The sequence below is a fragment of the Oncorhynchus keta genome, chromosome 4 (genome assembly GCF_023373465.1).
Source record: "Oncorhynchus keta strain PuntledgeMale-10-30-2019 chromosome 4, Oket_V2, whole genome shotgun sequence".
Taxonomy (NCBI): domain Eukaryota; kingdom Metazoa; phylum Chordata; class Actinopteri; order Salmoniformes; family Salmonidae; genus Oncorhynchus; species Oncorhynchus keta.
Window position 1 is genome coordinate 24,867,964 of NC_068424.1, and position 18,915 is coordinate 24,886,878.

An 18,915-nucleotide genomic window follows, 5' to 3' on the forward strand; every position below is an offset into this window, starting at 1 on the left:
AGTAGACTTTTCCCTTGCTCTACAATGTCTGCGGCTTTGGTGAAGTGACAGGTAATGATGCTTTGTGGGTGTTCAGAGGGTCCCTGGTTTGAGCCCAGGATGGGGCAAACCAGGTGTCTGTCTGTCTCTCTCTCTCACACACTCTCTGTCTGTCTGTCTGTCTGTCTGTCTGTCTGTCACTCACTCAATCACTCTCTCTCACAAAGACGTATCGACTGTCCTTCGTTCACAATAGATAAGCCTGGTGCTCTGGCTACATGAGCTTCCTCTCAGACGGACAACAATTGATTCCCTGCTTGTAGGCCTATTCTTCAGTGTTCTAAGGCCAAGTAGTGCACTATATAGGGAATTAGGTGCCATTTGAGACACATCCTTAGTTTTACTTCCTGGTTAATGCATGACCTGGAGCCTAATCAGCATAGCATACACTAAACCTTGGGGCCAGATCATCCCATCATGGTGTTGTGAGCGCTTTTGTTTCCTACGCAGAACTGAGCCCTCTGTTTCTCCACCCCCTCACAGTCATTACAGAAGAAGAGAGGAGGCATTTGTTAACAAGCTGATCGCTCACACAGAGGATGCCCACAGGGCAGTGTTTAGAGACATGGGATATTCCGGAATGGGCTTGGAGGACACTTTTGTGATTATCTTCTCATAGATTCTGAAAAGAGATCACGATTATTTGATTTTTTTATTTGGCTTATATCTCAATCTCAAAAAAATGTGTTTGGTGGTAACCTTTTCACCACAAATGTACCAGTTGGACTGCCTATTATCTCTCTCTCTCTCTCTCGCGCGCTCTCTCTCTGGTTCCTCCTGTTTGAAATGTAGTTCAGATAACATGTTTTGCCATGCTTGTGGTTAGTCTGATGGGGTTCATGGAGAGGAGCGTAGTGAGTTGTGACACAGCCTGTAGACTAGCCTTCTGGTGGCTCTGTAGTGAATATGAACTAATGGTTCAGTCACACAGATGTCCCAGGGGTGTGTGCTCAGTACAGTGAAATGTTTGAATAGAGCTGCCTGAAACGACTTCCTAATTCTACACGAGAGACAATCATATTGGTTCTGCAACAATACATCAATTGCTGTCTGACGGTTCTGTGACATTGGGCCGTCCTGAACAGGGACTTTATCGGGGAGGGCACAGGAGTCATGATAAACATGTCTGGGCCAATATTTCCCTGTTATTTGTTCAACTGCCGTCTCCAGTTCTCCCTGAAAATAGGTTTCATTTCAATGACTAAGCTGGATAAATAAAGGTTAAACGCAAAGATTTTCTAAACGCCTCATGAGCCCGGAGACCCAAACCCCCTCTTACTGGGGGACTAATCAAAGTCCTCTCTCAGAATCTCTCCTACTCCACTGGGCCAAATAATCAGACATCTCATCACTACCGTCTAGGGTGAAACGCCCAATGAAGTTGTTTTGCACACCCTTTCCACCCATTGTATTGCTGTCTCTGCAAAAACAGCCCTGAGCGATAATGATCGATAAGCAAACGGGCAAATGGAGTTCACAGCCAGCCTTGCATCATTCTCTCTATGACTCTATTCATAGGAACTATTTGTCAATAATGTGGGCTTTTAGGTGGTTCGTTAGGATTGTTTCATACACAAATAAAGAGCCTGGTTTGGGACACGTTTGTACCAAAATAACATTTTCAGAAGGGAATAAAGATACACACACACAAACACACACACACACACAAAAGCATAGAAAACTGTGGGAGGAGGACTGTGTGTCTGTAAATTTCACCTGATCATTGTGCGTGTGTGTATCCCGTCTCAGATTGAAGCCTGCAGCATGGAGGCGGAGAAGATTGACTCGCTCATCAACTACGGCAGCCCCACCCTGGTCTCACATGTTCCTCTGTCTGCCTTCCTCACCTCTGAGGTCTCCATCTCCACCATCAGGTCCGCGGGCCACGCCAGCTCAACGCCCTCCTCCCTGCCCATCTTCTTCTGCCTCGCCCTGGGACTCCTCCTCACTTTAGCACCAGGCCTATCCGAGGCCAAGCTAGCCTCTGCTAGCCAGCCAGGCCCCGCTGGCAGGAGGCTGGGTGTGTTGTGGAGTATTCTGACCCCTTCTCGGGTCATTGCCTGACAGGAAGCATCAGCCTGTAAAAGCCTTGACAATCAATCCCATTAACTCTACAGCAGTAGCGTCAACACAATCATGGACGAGAAGCTATGAGATGAATCCTAATTGAACGAGAGAAGCGGAGACACAATCACATTCCAGCTTTGGTTCCACAGAGCTCTATATATATCGTTATAAGGAAGATGAGTTTTATCACACAGGGTTTTGTATACATTTTATTCTGCAACAGAAGCTCTCTCCTCCTCTAAAGCTGTGGAGTGGGGAGTTTGTGTGGGTTTTTGCCTGCGTGCTTGTGTTTATGCGTATGTGTACGCACACGTGTGTGTGTGTGTGTGTGTGTGTGTGTGTGTGTGTGTGTGTGTGTGTGTGTGTGTGTGTGTGTGTGTGTGTGTGTGTGTGTGTGTGTGTGTGTGTGTGTGTGTGTGTGTGTGTGTGTGTGTGTGTGTGTGTGTGTGACACAGAGAGAGAGAGGAACCAGGTGGTTAAGTCTCAGAGGGGGAGTCAGGTCTAGATGTCAGACAGGTGCGCTCCCAAACACTGACATTTGTCCCAGATAATCTCAGGGGTGTAATTACCCTCCTCCGCCTCCTCCCCCTCTCCTCCCCTTTCTCCCACTCCCGTTTTACATTTGTACTATTGTAAATAAAGAGCGAGTGGGGAGGTGCTGACTGAGACAGTAATACTGGAACGTGAAACAGGTCAAAGACAGGCAAACATTCCCGCTCCGTAGGCTGAAAGACACACAAAAGGGATTCTCGTTGTTCCTCTAGAGTAGATAAGATATCAAATAAGGAGGAACGACAGCCATGTTTTTAATGAAAATGACAATCATCACTTTACCCATGATGCACATGGGTAGGAACAAAAAAAATAGCAACAACATGCTTTGCATATAGTTCCTATGTGAAATAAATGCAATAACTTTATAATGTTGATAATAATTATTCCGAAACTATTCCGAAATGTTCTATATTTCAAATAAGAAATGGATCGAGATGTGATTCAATATGTGCCATTTTCTAAATGTTTTATTCTTGCATGATGACAATTATGAAGTGTTTTTACTCCAGAATGTATTGTACTATGTTTGTCCTGTCCCCACGTTTGATTTGATGTTGTCTCTATGCCTACGCAACACGAAGTGTCCCCGTTTTCTACAGTATTATCGTGCTAGGCAGCTTTGTAGCAGCAAACCCGTCAAGGGTCCTTGTAGTATTGTATCTGTTTCCGAGGGATTTAAACTCCGTTTTTTTGTTGTTTTTATGTTATCAAGTGTTCATATTGCCAATGTTTAGAAAGAGTATAGCTGTAGGCACTTAAGAATTATGTTAATCATCACTGTATTGCATCATTGTCTCGTTGGAGATGGCAGTACTTGCAATGTGTTTGTAAAATGCCAACAGAATGCATATTTTATAAAATATAAAGTCCTACAATCAAGTTTGTTGTTGTACATTTCATCATCTTAACTCCTTAGGAAGAATAATTGAAGTTTTAAAGATTCCACATTGAAGCAGAAGTGACAAATAAAATATATTTTATCAATCCAGTCACATTAATATGCTGTTCTGAACTTCTAATTTGTCTTCTTCATCCTCCCTCCTCAAAAAGTGTTCCAAAGTTCCTCCTCTCAAATCTTCTCCTCAAATACGTTGTGAGCAGGAGGCAAGGAAGGACACGAGGAATCTAAGGAAAGACAAATGAGAAAGAGCCAAAGCCTTCCCAAACCACTAGGCAGGTCGCCTAGTGGTTAGAGCATTGGACTTGTTTGCAGGTTTGAATCCCTGAGCTGACAAGGTAGACATCTGTTGTTCTGCCCCTGAACAAGGCAGTTAACCCACTGTTCCTAGGGTGTCATTGAAAATAAGAATTTGTTCCTAACTGACTTGCCTATTTAAATATAGGTAAAATAAAAATGTATCCTCTAACATGCAATGACATACTATCACCACAAGGGGGTGTCTGGCTCTGGCACAGCCTCTAAGGTGGTTGAGTGCTGTAGATAGTGACCTGTAATGATGTAGTACTCTCCTACAGGGCTGGCTGTGATGGGAGTAAGGAAACAAGTGTGTATTTCCTAGGCCCCTCGTAGGTAGTGCTCCAGCGAGCGGATGTGGAAACCCCTGGTGTCTGATAAAGGCCTTGGCGGCTCCCCTTTAATCCAACGTTGATTTACATGCTTAACTATCCACTGTGTAAATAATGATGACGAGAAACCTCCTCTCAGTGTGTGTGACCTGCTCTTGAGAATTTGCGCTGGTGTTTTTTCTGCTTGAAATGTGTTAAACTTTTATTTAGTGGGATGAACTCAATCACCTCTCTCCAAGAGCAGTAATTTATCCAGATGTAGAATTGTTTCCTAAAACATTTTTTCCTGATCCATTTAGAGCGTTGGGCCAGTAACCAAAAGGTTGCTGGATCGAGTCCCTGAGCTGACAAGGTAAAAATATCTTGTTCTGTCCCTGAGCAAGGCAGTTAATGCACAGTTCCCCGGTTCTGGAAGATGTGGATGTCGATTAAGGCAGCCCCCCGCACCTCTCTGACTCAGAAGGGTTGGGTTAAATGCGGAAGACACATTTCAGTTGAATGCAGTCAGTTGTACAATTGACTAGGTATCCCCCTTTCCCTTTTCCATTGCTGACCTACCTAGCCCCAACACTCTTAGGTAAAAGGCCATGGCTAGTACCTAAAGTGAACAACCATGTGAATGCCTAACTAGCCTGTGCCCAAGTCGCCAAAGGCCGTATCTGGAGTCTCCTGGCTCTCTAACTCTAGCTTTTAAATGAACCTGTTGGCCTACTGCACGAGTGGAAACTCATCTATTCTCGCAGGTTCTGTAAAGCAGTGTAGAAGGATGTTGTCCCGTAGTGCACTCTATTAAATTACAGCTAACAGAATTGATTCGCTACACAGTTCCTTTCCTTTCCTCCGTACTTATGATTGTAATGGATTCAATTAATGTACAGAATCTGCTTTCATTTACAGGCCCCAAAGCTCTTTCCATCACTCATCACTGTACCTCACTTGCATAACAGAACCCTTGGTATTTTGGTATTTTATTAAGATCCCCATTAGCTTTTGCGAAAGGAGCAGCTACTCTTCCTGGGGTCCACACAAAACATGAAACATGACATAATATAGAGCATTAATAGACAAGACCAGCTCAAGGACAGAACTACATATATTTAAAAATGGCACACGTAGCCGACATATCAGCACATACACACAAACTATCTAGGTCAAATAGGAGAGACGTTGTGCCGTGAGGTGTTGCTTTATCTGTTTTTAGAAACCAGGTTTGCTGTTTTATAGTGATGCATGGCTGACATTTTATTGCCAGATTTCTCCTGCATCAGCAGTAGCCATGGAGAGATGCGAGATGACTATAGTCAATGTTAAGATTCCTGACAGTGGGCTCCATGGCAACCAGAAGATGTTTTGGGTTGGGGGTGCTTATACCAGCATTCATTTGATATTTTACTTACATTACAGTTTGTTTCTCAACAATCATTGTTTCTCATTCCTCCTCAGCCCTGACCCTGAACATACAGTTGAAGTCGGAAGTTTATATACACCTTAGCCAAATACATTTAAACTCCGTTTTTCACAATTCTTGACATTCAATCAGAATAAAAATGTCCCGTTTTAGGTCAGTTAGGATCACCACTTTGTTTTAAGAATGTGAAATGTCAGAATAATAGTGGAGAGAATGATTTATTTCAGCTCTTATTTCTTTCATCACATTCCCAGTGGGTCAGAAGTTTACATACACTCAATTAGTATTTGGTAGCACTGCCTTTAAATTGTTTAACTTGGGTCAAACGTTTCAGGTAGCCTTCCACAAGCTTCCTACAATAAGTTGGGTAAATTTTGGCCCATTCCTCCTGACAGAGCTGGTGTAACTGAGTCAGGTTTGTAGGCCTCTTTACTCCCACACGCTTTTTCAGTTCTTGTCACAAATGTTCTATGAGATTGAGGTCAGGGCTTTGTGTTGGCCACTCCAATACCTTGACTGTGTTGTCCTTAAGCAATTTTTCCACAACTTTGGAAGTATGCTTGGGGTCATTGTCCATTTGGAAGAGCCATTTGCGACCAAGCTTTAACTTCCTGACTGATGTCTTGAGATATTGCTTCAATATATCCACATAGTTTTCCTGCCTCATGATGCCATCTATTTTGTGAAGTGCACCAGTCCCTCCTGCAGCAAAGCACCCCCACAACATGATGCTGCCACCCCCGTGCTTCACGGTTGGGATGGTGTTCTTCAGCTTGCAAGCCTCCGCCCCTTTCCTCTAAACATAACGATGGTCTTTATGGCCATTTTTGTTTCATCAGACCGGAGGACATTTCTCCAAAAGTTAGATTGGGGCGGCAGGGTAGCCTAGTGGTTAGAGTGTTGGACTAGTAACCGAAAGGTTGCAAGTTCAAATCCCCGAGCTGACAAGGTACAAATCTGTCGTTCTGCCCCTGAACAAGCAGTTAACCCACTGTTCCTAGGCCGTCATTGAAAATAAGAATTTGTTCTTAACTGACTTGCCTAGTTAAATAAAGGTAAAATAAAAATAAAGATATTTGTCCCCATGTGCAGTTGCAAACCGTAGTCTGGTGGTTTTGGAACAGTGGCTTCTTCCTTGCTGTGCGGCCTTTCAGGTTCTGTCGATATACGACTCAATTTACTGTGGATATAGATACCTTTGTACCCGTTTCCTCCAGCATCTTCACAAGGTCTTTTGCTGTTGTTCTGGGATCGATTTGCACTTTTTTTTTCACTCCAACCTAAGTGTATGTAAACTTCTGACTTCAACTGTAATATAATGCCTAAAAGCAATGCTCAACCACAATAGATAGCTCCAAACAAAATGTTCCAACCCTGGTCTATATGAGGCCATAACACTCTACAAATAAGTAAACACCAGCACATTCAATTTCATGGCAGAAATTCACATTTTTTGAAACATAGAGAGTGAGTCAGGGTTTATGAGTGTTCTTTTAAATGGCTCCTGTGTTGGTAGCACTCCACAGAATTCCACCGTGTCTTTGGTTTACAGGTGACAGGTTGGGGACACATTGGTGGTGGCAGGCCCCTCTTTAAGTGGTAAATGGGAAGTCACCAGCTGTCCAGGCAAGTATATCTAGGATCCTGCTTGGGTGCCATCTGTGCGCCCAGCCCCACATCATTAGTGAGAGAGAGAGTGAAGGAGGACTGTAGGCTGTGAGGACCGGATTAATATTCACACCTGTCACTCACTCCTGAGATAACCCCCTCCGAGCACCACCTGCCCTGTTTGTTCCTCTCCCTCTCTCACTCAAACTGAAAAGCGCGGCCATTTAAAATTGCCACATTATCGCATTGTCACAGAAACAGAGACACAGGTCATGTTTGAATACCCTGAAAAAGCACCCTTCTTTCCTTCCTTCCAACAGAGAGAGAGAGACTGTTATTAGTGCTCCACCAACTTGAGTCAACACATGGCTAATTTGCATCTCCACCTATCTGTTTATCCCATTTGCATGACCATGTGTAGCTTTGTCCCACAACTATCCATTTAAATGAACATTTATATGAACAATTTAGACGTTTACTTTTAATTTTACAGATGTCATTAATTTGAATGGCTAGTTACGGGATGAAGCTAGGACATGAGGTGCAGTTGGTTTCCTTTCAAAGCAAATAGTTGCATTAACCACTTCAAACTGAACCAGATACAAGATACAGAGACTTGGGTGGAGGGCACTGTCTGAGGGTATTTCTAATCAACCATTACATCATTTCTTAAGAGATGCCAAAACAAAATCAAACCATGGGAGCTGCTTAATTTCAAGGATGATGTTATCTTCTCGGTTTAATTGCCTTTGTGACTCAAAGTGTTGATGCAACCCTTTCCTGTGTTTTCGTGAAAAAGTAGCAGCAGTCGAATCTGCCTTTGGATACTCCCTTGGATACATTTTAATAGATTATAAAAATGGGAGAAAAGGCCAGTCTCTCTCTCTCTCTCTCCACTGTCAAACTAAGACAAATCAAAAGGCTGCAAACGAATAGGAGAAATATGCTAATTGGATATGGGTTAGGACTTTTTAAATATATATAAAAAGGGATAATAAAATTACCCCTCCAAGGCTTCTTCTTTGTAAGGCCTCAACAAACGATGTGTTCCGGAAATAAGACACCAATGTGTCATGAATAATATCAAAGTGAGTGCGCTGTATTGTATTTGTATTGACGGAGCTGCGTTAGCGTTAGGTACAGTATATCTGCAGGCTTTCAGCTTCGTTCTCCCTTAGCAGATGAGCAAGTAACTAGCTATTCCTGAGGCAGGGAACAAACGCGCACCACTTTTCATCAAAGGAGAACAGCATTGATAAACTCCATTGTTGGTTAATTCGATAACTGTAGTGCCCTCCTGTGCTCTTTCTAAAAAGAGAAACTTGCTGTGGAGAAACTTGCTGTGTTCACACACCAATGTTCAACAGGGATAAAACCCCCGCAGTTATTTATGAGACACAATCATAAGCTTCAAATATATATTTTTTCCCCACATGAAAAATGACTGTAGTATACTATGGTATACATTATATAGTATTCACAGTAGTGTTTTTGCAGAGAATACTGTAGTATTTACTGTAGTGTTGTGGACATGACTATAGTGTCCGTATTTACAGTTTACTATAGTATAAATATTGTACAAGAATGTTTGCTGGCATATGCTATAGTAATTACTGTAGTGCTTTTGTTGACTGTAGTATTTACTGTAGTGTTTTTGCAGACATTACTGTAGCGTTTATTACAGCGTTTTTGTTTTATTACCGTTAACATAGCAGTGGGGCTTTCTCCTTGATGAAGAAAAGATGAACCTACTGGACAAAATACTCAAAGAGCAAATGTCCATAACCTGTAGGACTGAATGGAAAGTTCAGAGCTTCTGCTCTTTTCTATGACCTGTAGGGAACACAACAAATTGTCTATCCTTGGCATGTAAGTGGGTTTCTCAATTATGGGTGGCATAAATTGGTGTATGGGGGAAGGGAATGGGCAGGTTATATGCAAATTAAATACTGTAGTATATACTGTAATATTGCATAAGCACAAGATACCACAGTGGACAAAATCCTATTGGCGGTGCATGGGGAGGATTTTTTGGGGACCAGGTCACCATGACCAAAAATAGGAATGCCAGATTTGTCAAAAGTCAACATCTTCTCCAGGGGCTGTCAAGGTACCCTGACACATAGCTTAGCCTAAGTAGACTCTACTCAGTCTTCTGTTCTGCTCTGTCCCTAAGCGGACAAGACACAGCAGTGGACAAATTCCAGATGGCGGTGCATGGGTGGGATTTTTTGGGACCAAGTCACCCCCACCAAAAATAGGAATGGCAGATAAGGGCACCCAACCATTCCCGGCCTGTGCTGGCACGACTCCATCCCTGCCACTAGAGGCTGGGCTGTTTCTGGGTAGATGGCTCCAGGAGGGTACACAGTCCACTCTGCATTCTCTGTTGGGCAAACACTGGCCTGCCAGCTGTTGCAATATCCAACGTTTTCACGGCCATTTTTTGCTTATTTTTTTAGGGAGGGAGGTTCATGTGTGCATCTGTGGGGGATGAGTGGCACTGAGTATTCAGGATTTACACAAGGCCCAGACAGAGATCAAACAATGGACCATCATCACTCTTCAACCACAGGTACAGGAGGGGAGGTCAGGAGCTTTGTGCAGTAGAGGGGTGCAGAGTGAGAGTGTGTGTTGGGGGGGGGGCTTGATTGTGTGTGTGTGTGTGTGAAGGATGGGGGTGTCCAGACACAAAAACAGCCAGTCACATCTGAGGCCAGAGCTAATGTCATTGAGGACAGCACCCTCAACATTGTCCCATTGTTCATGTCATTTGAGAGCATATATTTCCAGTGACAGTGTAACATGTTCTCAGGCCAAAGGTTTCTGAAGTCACAAGGCTTATTTTCAGCTTCCTCTTTCAGTCTGTTCTAATGAATGCACATACAGCCCCAAAGTGTTAGGTATTTTTTGCTTTTCATGATTTGCATAGAGATAGCAGTAATGATTACTTCAATATTAAACATAATAGACTCTGATCTGTCCATACTGGAACAATAATTGCTTCTTGTTTTGGTAGAGCACAGAATTATGTTTTTAGATAACAAGAGTTATAAATCTTCTCTCGGAAATCTGTCCCCAGAGTTCTTGTGTGTCCTCAGGACTAATTGCTCAAACCCATTATAGAGCATGATTCATGAATATACTCCAATTATCCAAATGTCATAGTATTTTTTTTCATGAACAACATGGTTTTCATGAGTGGATTGCCAAGTCAGTGTTTCAGTTCTAAGTCTTGGCCACATCCCTGTCTATTCATGACATGTTCATGCCTGCTCAAATTGACACAAAAAGTCTGCTGTATGCCTGGTTTAGTCATTTTAATTTCACCATAAGTGCTTTTTGCCTATGAAAACAAGCAAGTTGTACAACTTGACGCGAGAGGCTTGTATAAACTACACCGTATCGGTTCATTTAAATAGTTTGAAATTATTTAATAAAACCCCGTCGCAAATAAAATATTAAATGGAGAATTCTGTGAATCGTCAGTAAATGTTTACCACCCGCACGAGAAGGCTTGCATGGTCTGGGCGGGGTGTGGTAGCGGTCCCGGCCAATCAGACTGTTTTTTTTTCTCAACCATGGACTATCGACAGAAGTTGAGACAAGCAGTCTGGAGTAAATCTGAACCACGATGGATGCAATAACCCGTTGTCTCGTGTTAATAGTCCTGTTCTTTGGGACTAGGATTCATGAAAATGATGGTAAGTGAGCGAGGCTATGCCCCGACAGCTATTTATTTCCTCCAATATGTTTTGGTCACGAAGTTTGATTTCGGGGCGTCCGTTGTTGGTCTTTGTTTCAAGAAGTGCCAGCCCTAAAGACTCTTTTCAAAGATGGCGCAGGTCAAAGCAAGCTGAGCTGTCAGTGGAATGTTTATTGTTTAGGGAATGTTTGCTGGGGGTTGAACGAGCGAAAATAGCTAAAAAGCCCTCTAAGGGCTTCGGGTTTAGTCCAGGAACAAAGCAGGATACACTCCGGTCAAGTAATTTGCAACCCGCTGTGCTCGAGCTTTGACTGATTTATGTAGTAGTATTCCTCATTTGAGAAAATACAAAGTTTGTATCCTGCACAGCTGTTTGTGTCATCGTCGTGTTATCGTTAATTCACCGTGCTGGACACGGACGGAGGAGTTTACTGAGCGCTGAAAAACGCCTCATGGCAGGACTGTCCAGGCCATGGCTATGTTTTGCATTTGTGTCCGTGTAGCTAAATAGTCGCAGCTACTACGTTAGCTAACTTAGCTGTCTATTTTGAGGGAGAATTGAGGTTAGATATCTACAAATACCTGTTCAGTCAACAGAGACGAGATGGATTTTGTTTAATTTGACACTTAGTTATAGTGACGTTATAGCTTTCCAGTTGGTTATAAATCCATCTATTTAGCTAGTCTTTTATTGTTGCTACAGTATGCATTCGCTAGTTACTCATGCTTTTCATGTAAAACAGCTACGGTTTCAAATGTGTTGACAGTTTAAGTTAAAGCAAAGCTAGCTCACGCTAGTGACCGATCAAGGGGCTGTTTAAAGTCATGCTCATTTTTTACAAACTTGTCTGTGCTCTCGTGTGAGCTTCGCTGAGAGCTGAACTGGCAACATTTTGCTCGAAATTCTAGACAAGCTAAGCAACAACTACAGCTAGTGTGCTGGGCAGCTGTCTTGCAACATTTGCCGACCATTTGATCATCGCGAATTAACTCACAATAACAAAGACTTGACCCCCCCCCCCACTATGCTTTTTATATACCTAATGTCGATTATTGTACATTTCTTGGCGGCTATATGGCTGACAGTATGCATTCACACTTGACACGGTTCCTTCATCCTAAATGTCGTTTTTGATGCTTTGTTGAAAAAACAACTGTTATTTGTATGAAAGTCAACCTGTGATTACCACAAACGTACTTAATTATATATATATATATATTTTTTTACAAGAATATAGAATAATTCTGCTGCTTCGGAACCTCACGATATTCCTTTGTGTGACATTCCTTTGTGTGGATAGAGGGAGAGTCGATGCAAGCATGAATACATCTCAGCTCACAGTGGTTGTATCTTGATAATGTAAAGATGACCATTGAGGCAAAAGGTTCCGATACGTTTATCCTGTGTCCTTAAATAACGTTATTTATACTCAATTGATATGTTGCCCTGCAGAGGATCTGTCTCTCTTTTTGATATACCATTGACATGCTCCGGTGACATGGGAGCCGAAATGAGGCAGGATAATTTGCATCAGAATGTAATGAAATCAATAACCTTGATGCATATAATCCCATGGCTAAAGGAGCTGACCACTTACTCGAATTGAAGGCACTGGACTTCTGTTTGCTTTTTCTTCACCCATAAGAAGCTTAGCATTAGGCTATCTGTGCATTTCGTGGGAGTGTTTTTGTGTAAGATAGGGGATGAATCCTCAGTTCCCCACCCCAGAATATTTGATGCCGTCACCATTGTCATCAATAATTCACAGCTTCAAGACAGACCAGATATGAAATAGTTCATGTAAATACACACACTAAAATTGTACATGTTCTTACTTCGGCTTGTAGAGGACAGTAGCCTAGTGCTCATCATACAAGCATGAGTAACTAGCGAATGCATACATGTCAGTAACATGTATGACACACAGAGGGCAGACAATAATCGATCAATTGTCAATTAGATTGGTCACCCATGTTGTTTACATCATGGGACCTCTCTAAACAGACTCGGTACAACATCACCTTTATTTTAGCTACATTGGATGGGACGGGACGTTAGTCACAAGCAGTTCATTTCACATCTTCTGTGGAGACAGCTGGTGTTTGACCTTTGCGTCCTCCGGTGACCTTTTGAAAACCTCATTACTGTCCAGCACAGAGCTCCCGTGGTGCTCAACACGCTCACAGAATTCTGTGTGCCGGAGCCCCCTTTTCCATTTTGGATCTGCATAAAACTTGCATTGCTTTCTCTCTGCAGACTGTGCAAGGAAACAGCACATTTTCGTCTGGGAAATAAAAAGATGTGCAGCTTAGTTTGTGACATCTCTGGGGTGCCATTGCTGAAAATAAAACTGCATCAAAAGCTCTAACTGCCAGTGTTACCATGTCGACGTGGCATCAGAATATCAAATGGGGGAGCAACTCCAGTCACATAACCTTTTTCTCCTGGAGCAACTCTTTCCCTCTTCTCTGAACCTCTATGGATGATTATAAGCCCCACAAACTGAGCTCACCCTGCTAGTCAAAGAGGGGTGTTTGTTACGGTGAATACAGTAACGCTACCTTTTGGTCAGAGGAATCTGAAGCATCTGAGTGACCCCAAACTGCCTGTTGTCCTAGCTTAAGGGACCACAACTAATATGAGAAGTTGTATTTTTGCCAGCTGTGATTGGATTCATAGGCAGTGATGCATTCAAACGGCCCGCTTTCGGTGGCATCTGCGGGGATTGTAGCTTTTTAAAGAACAGAGAGACATACCTATTATGTGCTGGGCTTTTGGTTTTGTTGTTTTTCTGCTCTTATCCCTCCAATTGCCTGTGTTTAGGCTTACAGGGTTTGAATAAATGTTGAGAGAGCTGTAAGCATTCTTTCTCAGTTAAAAGGCTCTAGCAATTCTGCCAGGAAGGAAGTACATTGATCATTCTCCTCACACAAATACAGAAACTGAATAATGGCTTTTCCATTGGAAATAGTTTAGGCCTACCTGTTTTTGCAATCTCTATTAATCGGTCGCTGCCTTTCTCTCCCCCAATTGCTCTACAGACACTCGTATCAAGCAGCTGTATGCATTGCTTTTATGTCACTATCCTCTTTATCTGGAGAATATTTTAGAAGCAATTTTGGCTAAGTGCCTTTCTCAAGGGCAGAAAAGCCCCCCACCCCCCCATATGAACTGCATGCCCCTATCTAGCTCATAAAACTCCTGCCCATCATGGAGGAATGGCGTGCCATGCACTGCACTCATCCACACATCCTGAACTTCCTTCCTGCTTGGAGGATACGTGTGTGCTTGGAAGAGACGTCAGAGGAGCAGTTGGTCCCTACTGGAGTTGGCCAATCCTCTCAATCACCTCAGCTGGCGAACGGTTTGGATAGCCAACCTGCTATGAACTCGCTGTTTTAAACTGATGGAGCGATCAATTTGAGTAAAGGTATAGTCTACAGCCCCTTGAATCAGTGCTTTTGAACACTCCCTGACAAGATTACGAGTTGATTAATGGCCTCCCGCCCTGGATTAAAACCAACGTAAACGGTCAACGGTGTACATAACCACATGGTACAGTAGCTCCAATGTTTATCATACTAATGTCGACGTGGCTAGCTTTTTCAAACTGAAATTTGCATCCTGTAGTACTAACTCAAAAAAGTTCTGGGACACTGAAGTCCATGGAGAATAAGAGCACCTCCTCCCAACTGCCCACTGCTCTGAGGCTAGGAAACACTGTCACCACTGATAAATCCACTATAATTGAGAATTTCAATAAGCATTTCTCTACGGCTGGCCATGCTTTCCAGCTGGCTACCCCTACCCCGGTCAACTGCCCGGCACCCTCCACAGCAACCCGCCAAAGCCCCCACCATTTCTCCTTTACCCAAATTCAGATAGCTGATGTTCTGAAAGAGCTGAAAAATCTGGACCCCTACAAATCAGCCGGGCTAGACAATCTGGACCCTCTCTCCCTCTGCCACGGTCATCCCCCTCTTCAAAGGGGGTGACAGTCTAGACCCAAACTGCTACAGACCTATATCTATCCTACCCAGTCTTTCTAAGGTCTTCGAAAGTGAAGTTAACAAACAGATTACGACCATTTCGAATCCCACCGTACCTTCTCCGCTATGCAATCAGGTTTCAGAGCTGGTCATGGGTGCACCTCAGCCACACTCAAGGTCCTAAACGACATCATAACCGCCATCGATAAGAGACATTACTGTGCAGCCGTATCATCGACCTGGCTAAGGCTTTCGACTCTGTCAATCACCACATTATTATGATAATAATAATGATTACCTCGCCTGATTTACCAACTACTTCTCTGACTGAGTTCGGTGTGTCAAATCGGAGGGCCTGTTGTCCGGATCTCTGGCAGTTTCTATGGGGTTGCCACAGGGTTCAACCTCGGGCCGACTCTTCTCTGTATACATCAATGACGTTGCTCTTGCTGCTGGTGATTATCTGATCCACCTCTACGCAGACGACACCATTCTGTATACTTATGGCCCCTCTTTGGACACAGTGTTAACTAACCTCCAGACGAGCTTCAATGCCATACAACTCTCCTTCTGTGGCCTCCAACTGCTCTTAAACGCAGGGAAAACTAAATGCATGCTATTCAACCGATCCCTGTCCGCACCTGCTCGCCCGTCCAGCATCGCTACTCTGGACGGCTCTGACTTAGAATACGTGGACAACTACAAATACCTAGGTGTCTGGTTAGACTGTAAACTCTCTTTCCAGACCCACATCAAACATCTCCAATCCAAAGTTAAATCTAGAATTGGCTTCCTATATCGCAACAAAGCATCCTTCACTCATGCTGCCAAACATACCCTCGTAAAACTGACCATCCTACCGATCCTCGACTTCGGTGATGTCATCTATAAAATAGCCTCCAACACTCTACTCAACAAACTGGATGCAGTCTATCACAGTGCCATCCGTTTTTGTCACCAAAGCCCCATACACTACCCACCATTGCGACCTGTACGCTCTTGTTGGTTGGCCTTCGCTTCATACTCATCGCCAAACCCATTGGCTACAGGTTATCTGCAAGTTTCTGCTAGGTAAAGCCCCGCCTTATCTCAGCTCACTGGTCACCATAGCAGCACCCACTCGTAGCATGCGCTCCAGCAGGAAAATCTCACTGGTCACCCGCAAAGCCAATTCCTCCTTTGGTCGTCTTTCCTTCCAGTTCTCTGCTGCCAATGACTGGAACAAACTGCAAAAATCTCTGAAGCTGAAGCTGGATACTCGTATCTCCCTCACTAGCTTTAAGCACCAGCTGTCAGAGCAGCTCACAAATCACGATACCTGTACACAGATGGGCTATCTACCGACCTCCTCCCCATACAGTATTTATTTATTTATCTTGCCCCTTTGCACCCCAGTATATCTACTTGCACATTAATCTTCTGCACATCTACCATTCCAGTGTTTAAATTGCTATATTGTAATTACTTTGCCACCATGGCCTATTTATTGCCTTAACTCCCTTATCTTACCTCATTTGCACTCACTGTACATAGACTTTTTGTTTTATTTTGTTCTGCTGTATTATTGACTATGTTTTGTTTATTCCATGTGTAACTGTGTTGTTGTATGTGTCGAATTGCTATGCTTTATCTTGGCCAGGTCGCAGTTGCAAATGAGAACTTGTTCTCAACTAGCCTACCTGGATAATTAAAGGTGAATTATATATATTTTTAAATAAATAAATATTCATCTGCCTCTCCTGCCTTGTCTCACCACCTAGCCGTATTGTAGCAGAATTATTTTGTTTAGGGTTTCTTCAACTTTTGCCAGTCTGTGTGTTTCTGCCCTGCAGTAACCCCAGTTTGGAGGCTCCAGCTCCACAGGAGAATGTGTGTCCAGTGTGTGGCAACAGCCATTTGGTTAGCATAATGGCCAGGGTGGGAAATCAATGTTTTGGTCCACCCCGCACCCCCCAAAAAAATTGTACCAGCCCAACATGTTCTTGTCGTTTCAAAAACAAATGTATTACTAGTAAGGTGTGATTGGGTATATTGCTTCATTTCATTCATGTTTATTTTAACCAATGTATGTTTAAATAATTTTGATCCAATGTATTATTATAGATCAGGGCTCTACGCTGACATTTTTTACAATGAGTACATTTATGTGCTCCTAAGTAGAATTGTAGAAGCATACAAATGCATTTAGGAGAACAATGACTAAAATGTAATGAATAAACATTTTTGGGAGTGATCCATGCTCAATCAAGCACAGTTATTGGGTGAGACAAACATTTTCAGCCGGCACTTTAGGACGGGTCTCTTTCACTCAGGCCCCACTTCCAGGATTGGGGAACATCCAACCCTGCCAGGATTGGGGAACATCCAACCCTGCTAATGGCTTAATTTGGAGCTCCTTGAGCTGGCTGCATCAAACTGAAAAACTGTGCTCTCAGGCCTGCCTCGCTCCAGCAACAGAAGGGCAGGTTTACGACTCCTCCCTGTGCCTCCAAGGCGGCTTGGTTCGCTGGATATTTATAAAGAACACTCAGTCATGTGCTCTGACACACCAGCAATTAGTACAGCCTCCGGCAAAGAGAGGGGCGAAAAGTTAGCACTTCAGCATTGACTGGTACTCGCTGTGCGACTCTTATGGCTCCTTTCCTGTCTGAAGTCTAATTAACACGTCAGGATAGTGGCAAACATCAGCAGCAATGCCATGGGCAGGCCAGGCATACACAAACAGACTTTTCAAACGGCTGTGAAGAAGCCTTGCAGGCTTGCATATATATCTTGAACACTGTTGTAGGCTATTGTTCAATATATGGTGTCCCACAAACCCATTGCAGTATTGATAGTTGAAAAGTAGGCCTTTCTTACACATTGTTTGGATGAATACGTTTTCATCCATTTTATGCAGCAACTATGCTTTTTAAACACACTTAAGACATCGTCCCTTAATGAAACTAGATAATTGTGTATTTTTCTGTCACGTTATGGTTGTGATTTAAAGCCTTTAAGCTCCATGCTCAGACTTGTAGCCCATACCTGCAAGTTGTAAAATGCCACCAATTTGAGTAAACCACAGTAGCAACAAACCCATCTAACCCAGAGCTCTTTTTTTAATTCAAGGCCAATTGTTTTTTTCTTATTCATTATGCAGATCCTACTACCTTGAGGTATTTTGTGGGCTCTTTTGAGAAAACATCCGTTGCTAACCGACTGTCACATCCCAGTGAGTCAGTGGAGCATCTGAGCTGTTGGAGCTGAAGGTCTCTGCTGAACAGCTGGCATCAACGGGAGACACTTTCTCTTAAATCAACCTGATGCATATTCATTAGAGGACTCGTTCAGCCATCCCCATGTTTATATTGAATGTCTGCTCACTGGGAATTGGCCGTTAACTGTATTTAAACTCACTGCTCCCTCGATGCACCTGTGAAAAACGACATTGGCCTTTTTATTTTGACTTTCTGTTCGACTTTCTGTTCTAACCTACTAAGAGTTCTTAGGAAACTATGCAGTATTTTGTGTTATGTATTATTTCTTACATTGTTACCCCAGGAAATCTTAAGTCTTATTCCATACAGCAGAGAAGAACTATTGGATATAAGAGCAATGTAAACTTACCAACATTACGACAAGGAATACGACTTTCCTGAAGCGGATCCTCTGTTCGGACCAGTACCCAGGACAATGGAGCTAATTGCAGTAGGTGATCCAAAACAACGACGCAGATGAAGTGGCCACCTGGCCAGGTTCCATAGATGTGCACACCGCTCCTGAGTATACTACTAGCCAATGTCTAGTCTCTTGACAACAAGGTAGACAATTTGAGCAAGGGTTGCCTTCCAGAGAGACATCAGAGATTGTAACATTCTCTGTTTAATGGAAACATGGCTCTCTCGGGATATGTTGTCGGAATCAGGTCAGCCACCGGGCTTCTCCATGCATCGATCCGACAGAGATAAACACCTCTCTGGGAAGGGTGGGGAAGTATGCTTTATGATTAACAACTAATGGTGTAATCAGATCA

The 18,915-nt window shown here is 43.2% G+C and overlaps 2 protein-coding genes across 3 annotated transcripts in view; both read left to right on the forward strand.

Moving 5' to 3' along the window:
* Nucleotides 1–3,540, forward strand: part of LOC118371746 (reversion-inducing cysteine-rich protein with Kazal motifs) — a 56,940-nt gene extending 53,400 nt beyond the window's left edge. The window contains exon 21 of the mRNA XM_035757317.2: nucleotides 1,789–3,540. Within this exon, the coding sequence (XP_035613210.1) occupies nucleotides 1,789–2,103 (315 nt within the window). The 3' untranslated portion in view covers nucleotides 2,104–3,540. The remainder of the gene's footprint in view (nucleotides 1–1,788) is intronic.
* A 7,209-nt stretch (nucleotides 3,541–10,749) lies between these two features.
* Nucleotides 10,750–18,915, forward strand: part of LOC118371754 (TGF-beta receptor type-1) — a 44,464-nt gene continuing 36,298 nt past the window's right edge. Inside the window, exon 1 of one of the 2 annotated variants that reach the window (XM_035757335.2) lies at nucleotides 10,750–10,908. In XM_035757335.2, the coding sequence (XP_035613228.1) occupies nucleotides 10,839–10,908 (70 nt within the window). In that variant the 5' untranslated portion in view covers nucleotides 10,750–10,838. The remainder of the gene's footprint in view (nucleotides 10,909–18,915) is intronic. The other variant, XM_035757328.2, reaches the window with a different exon arrangement.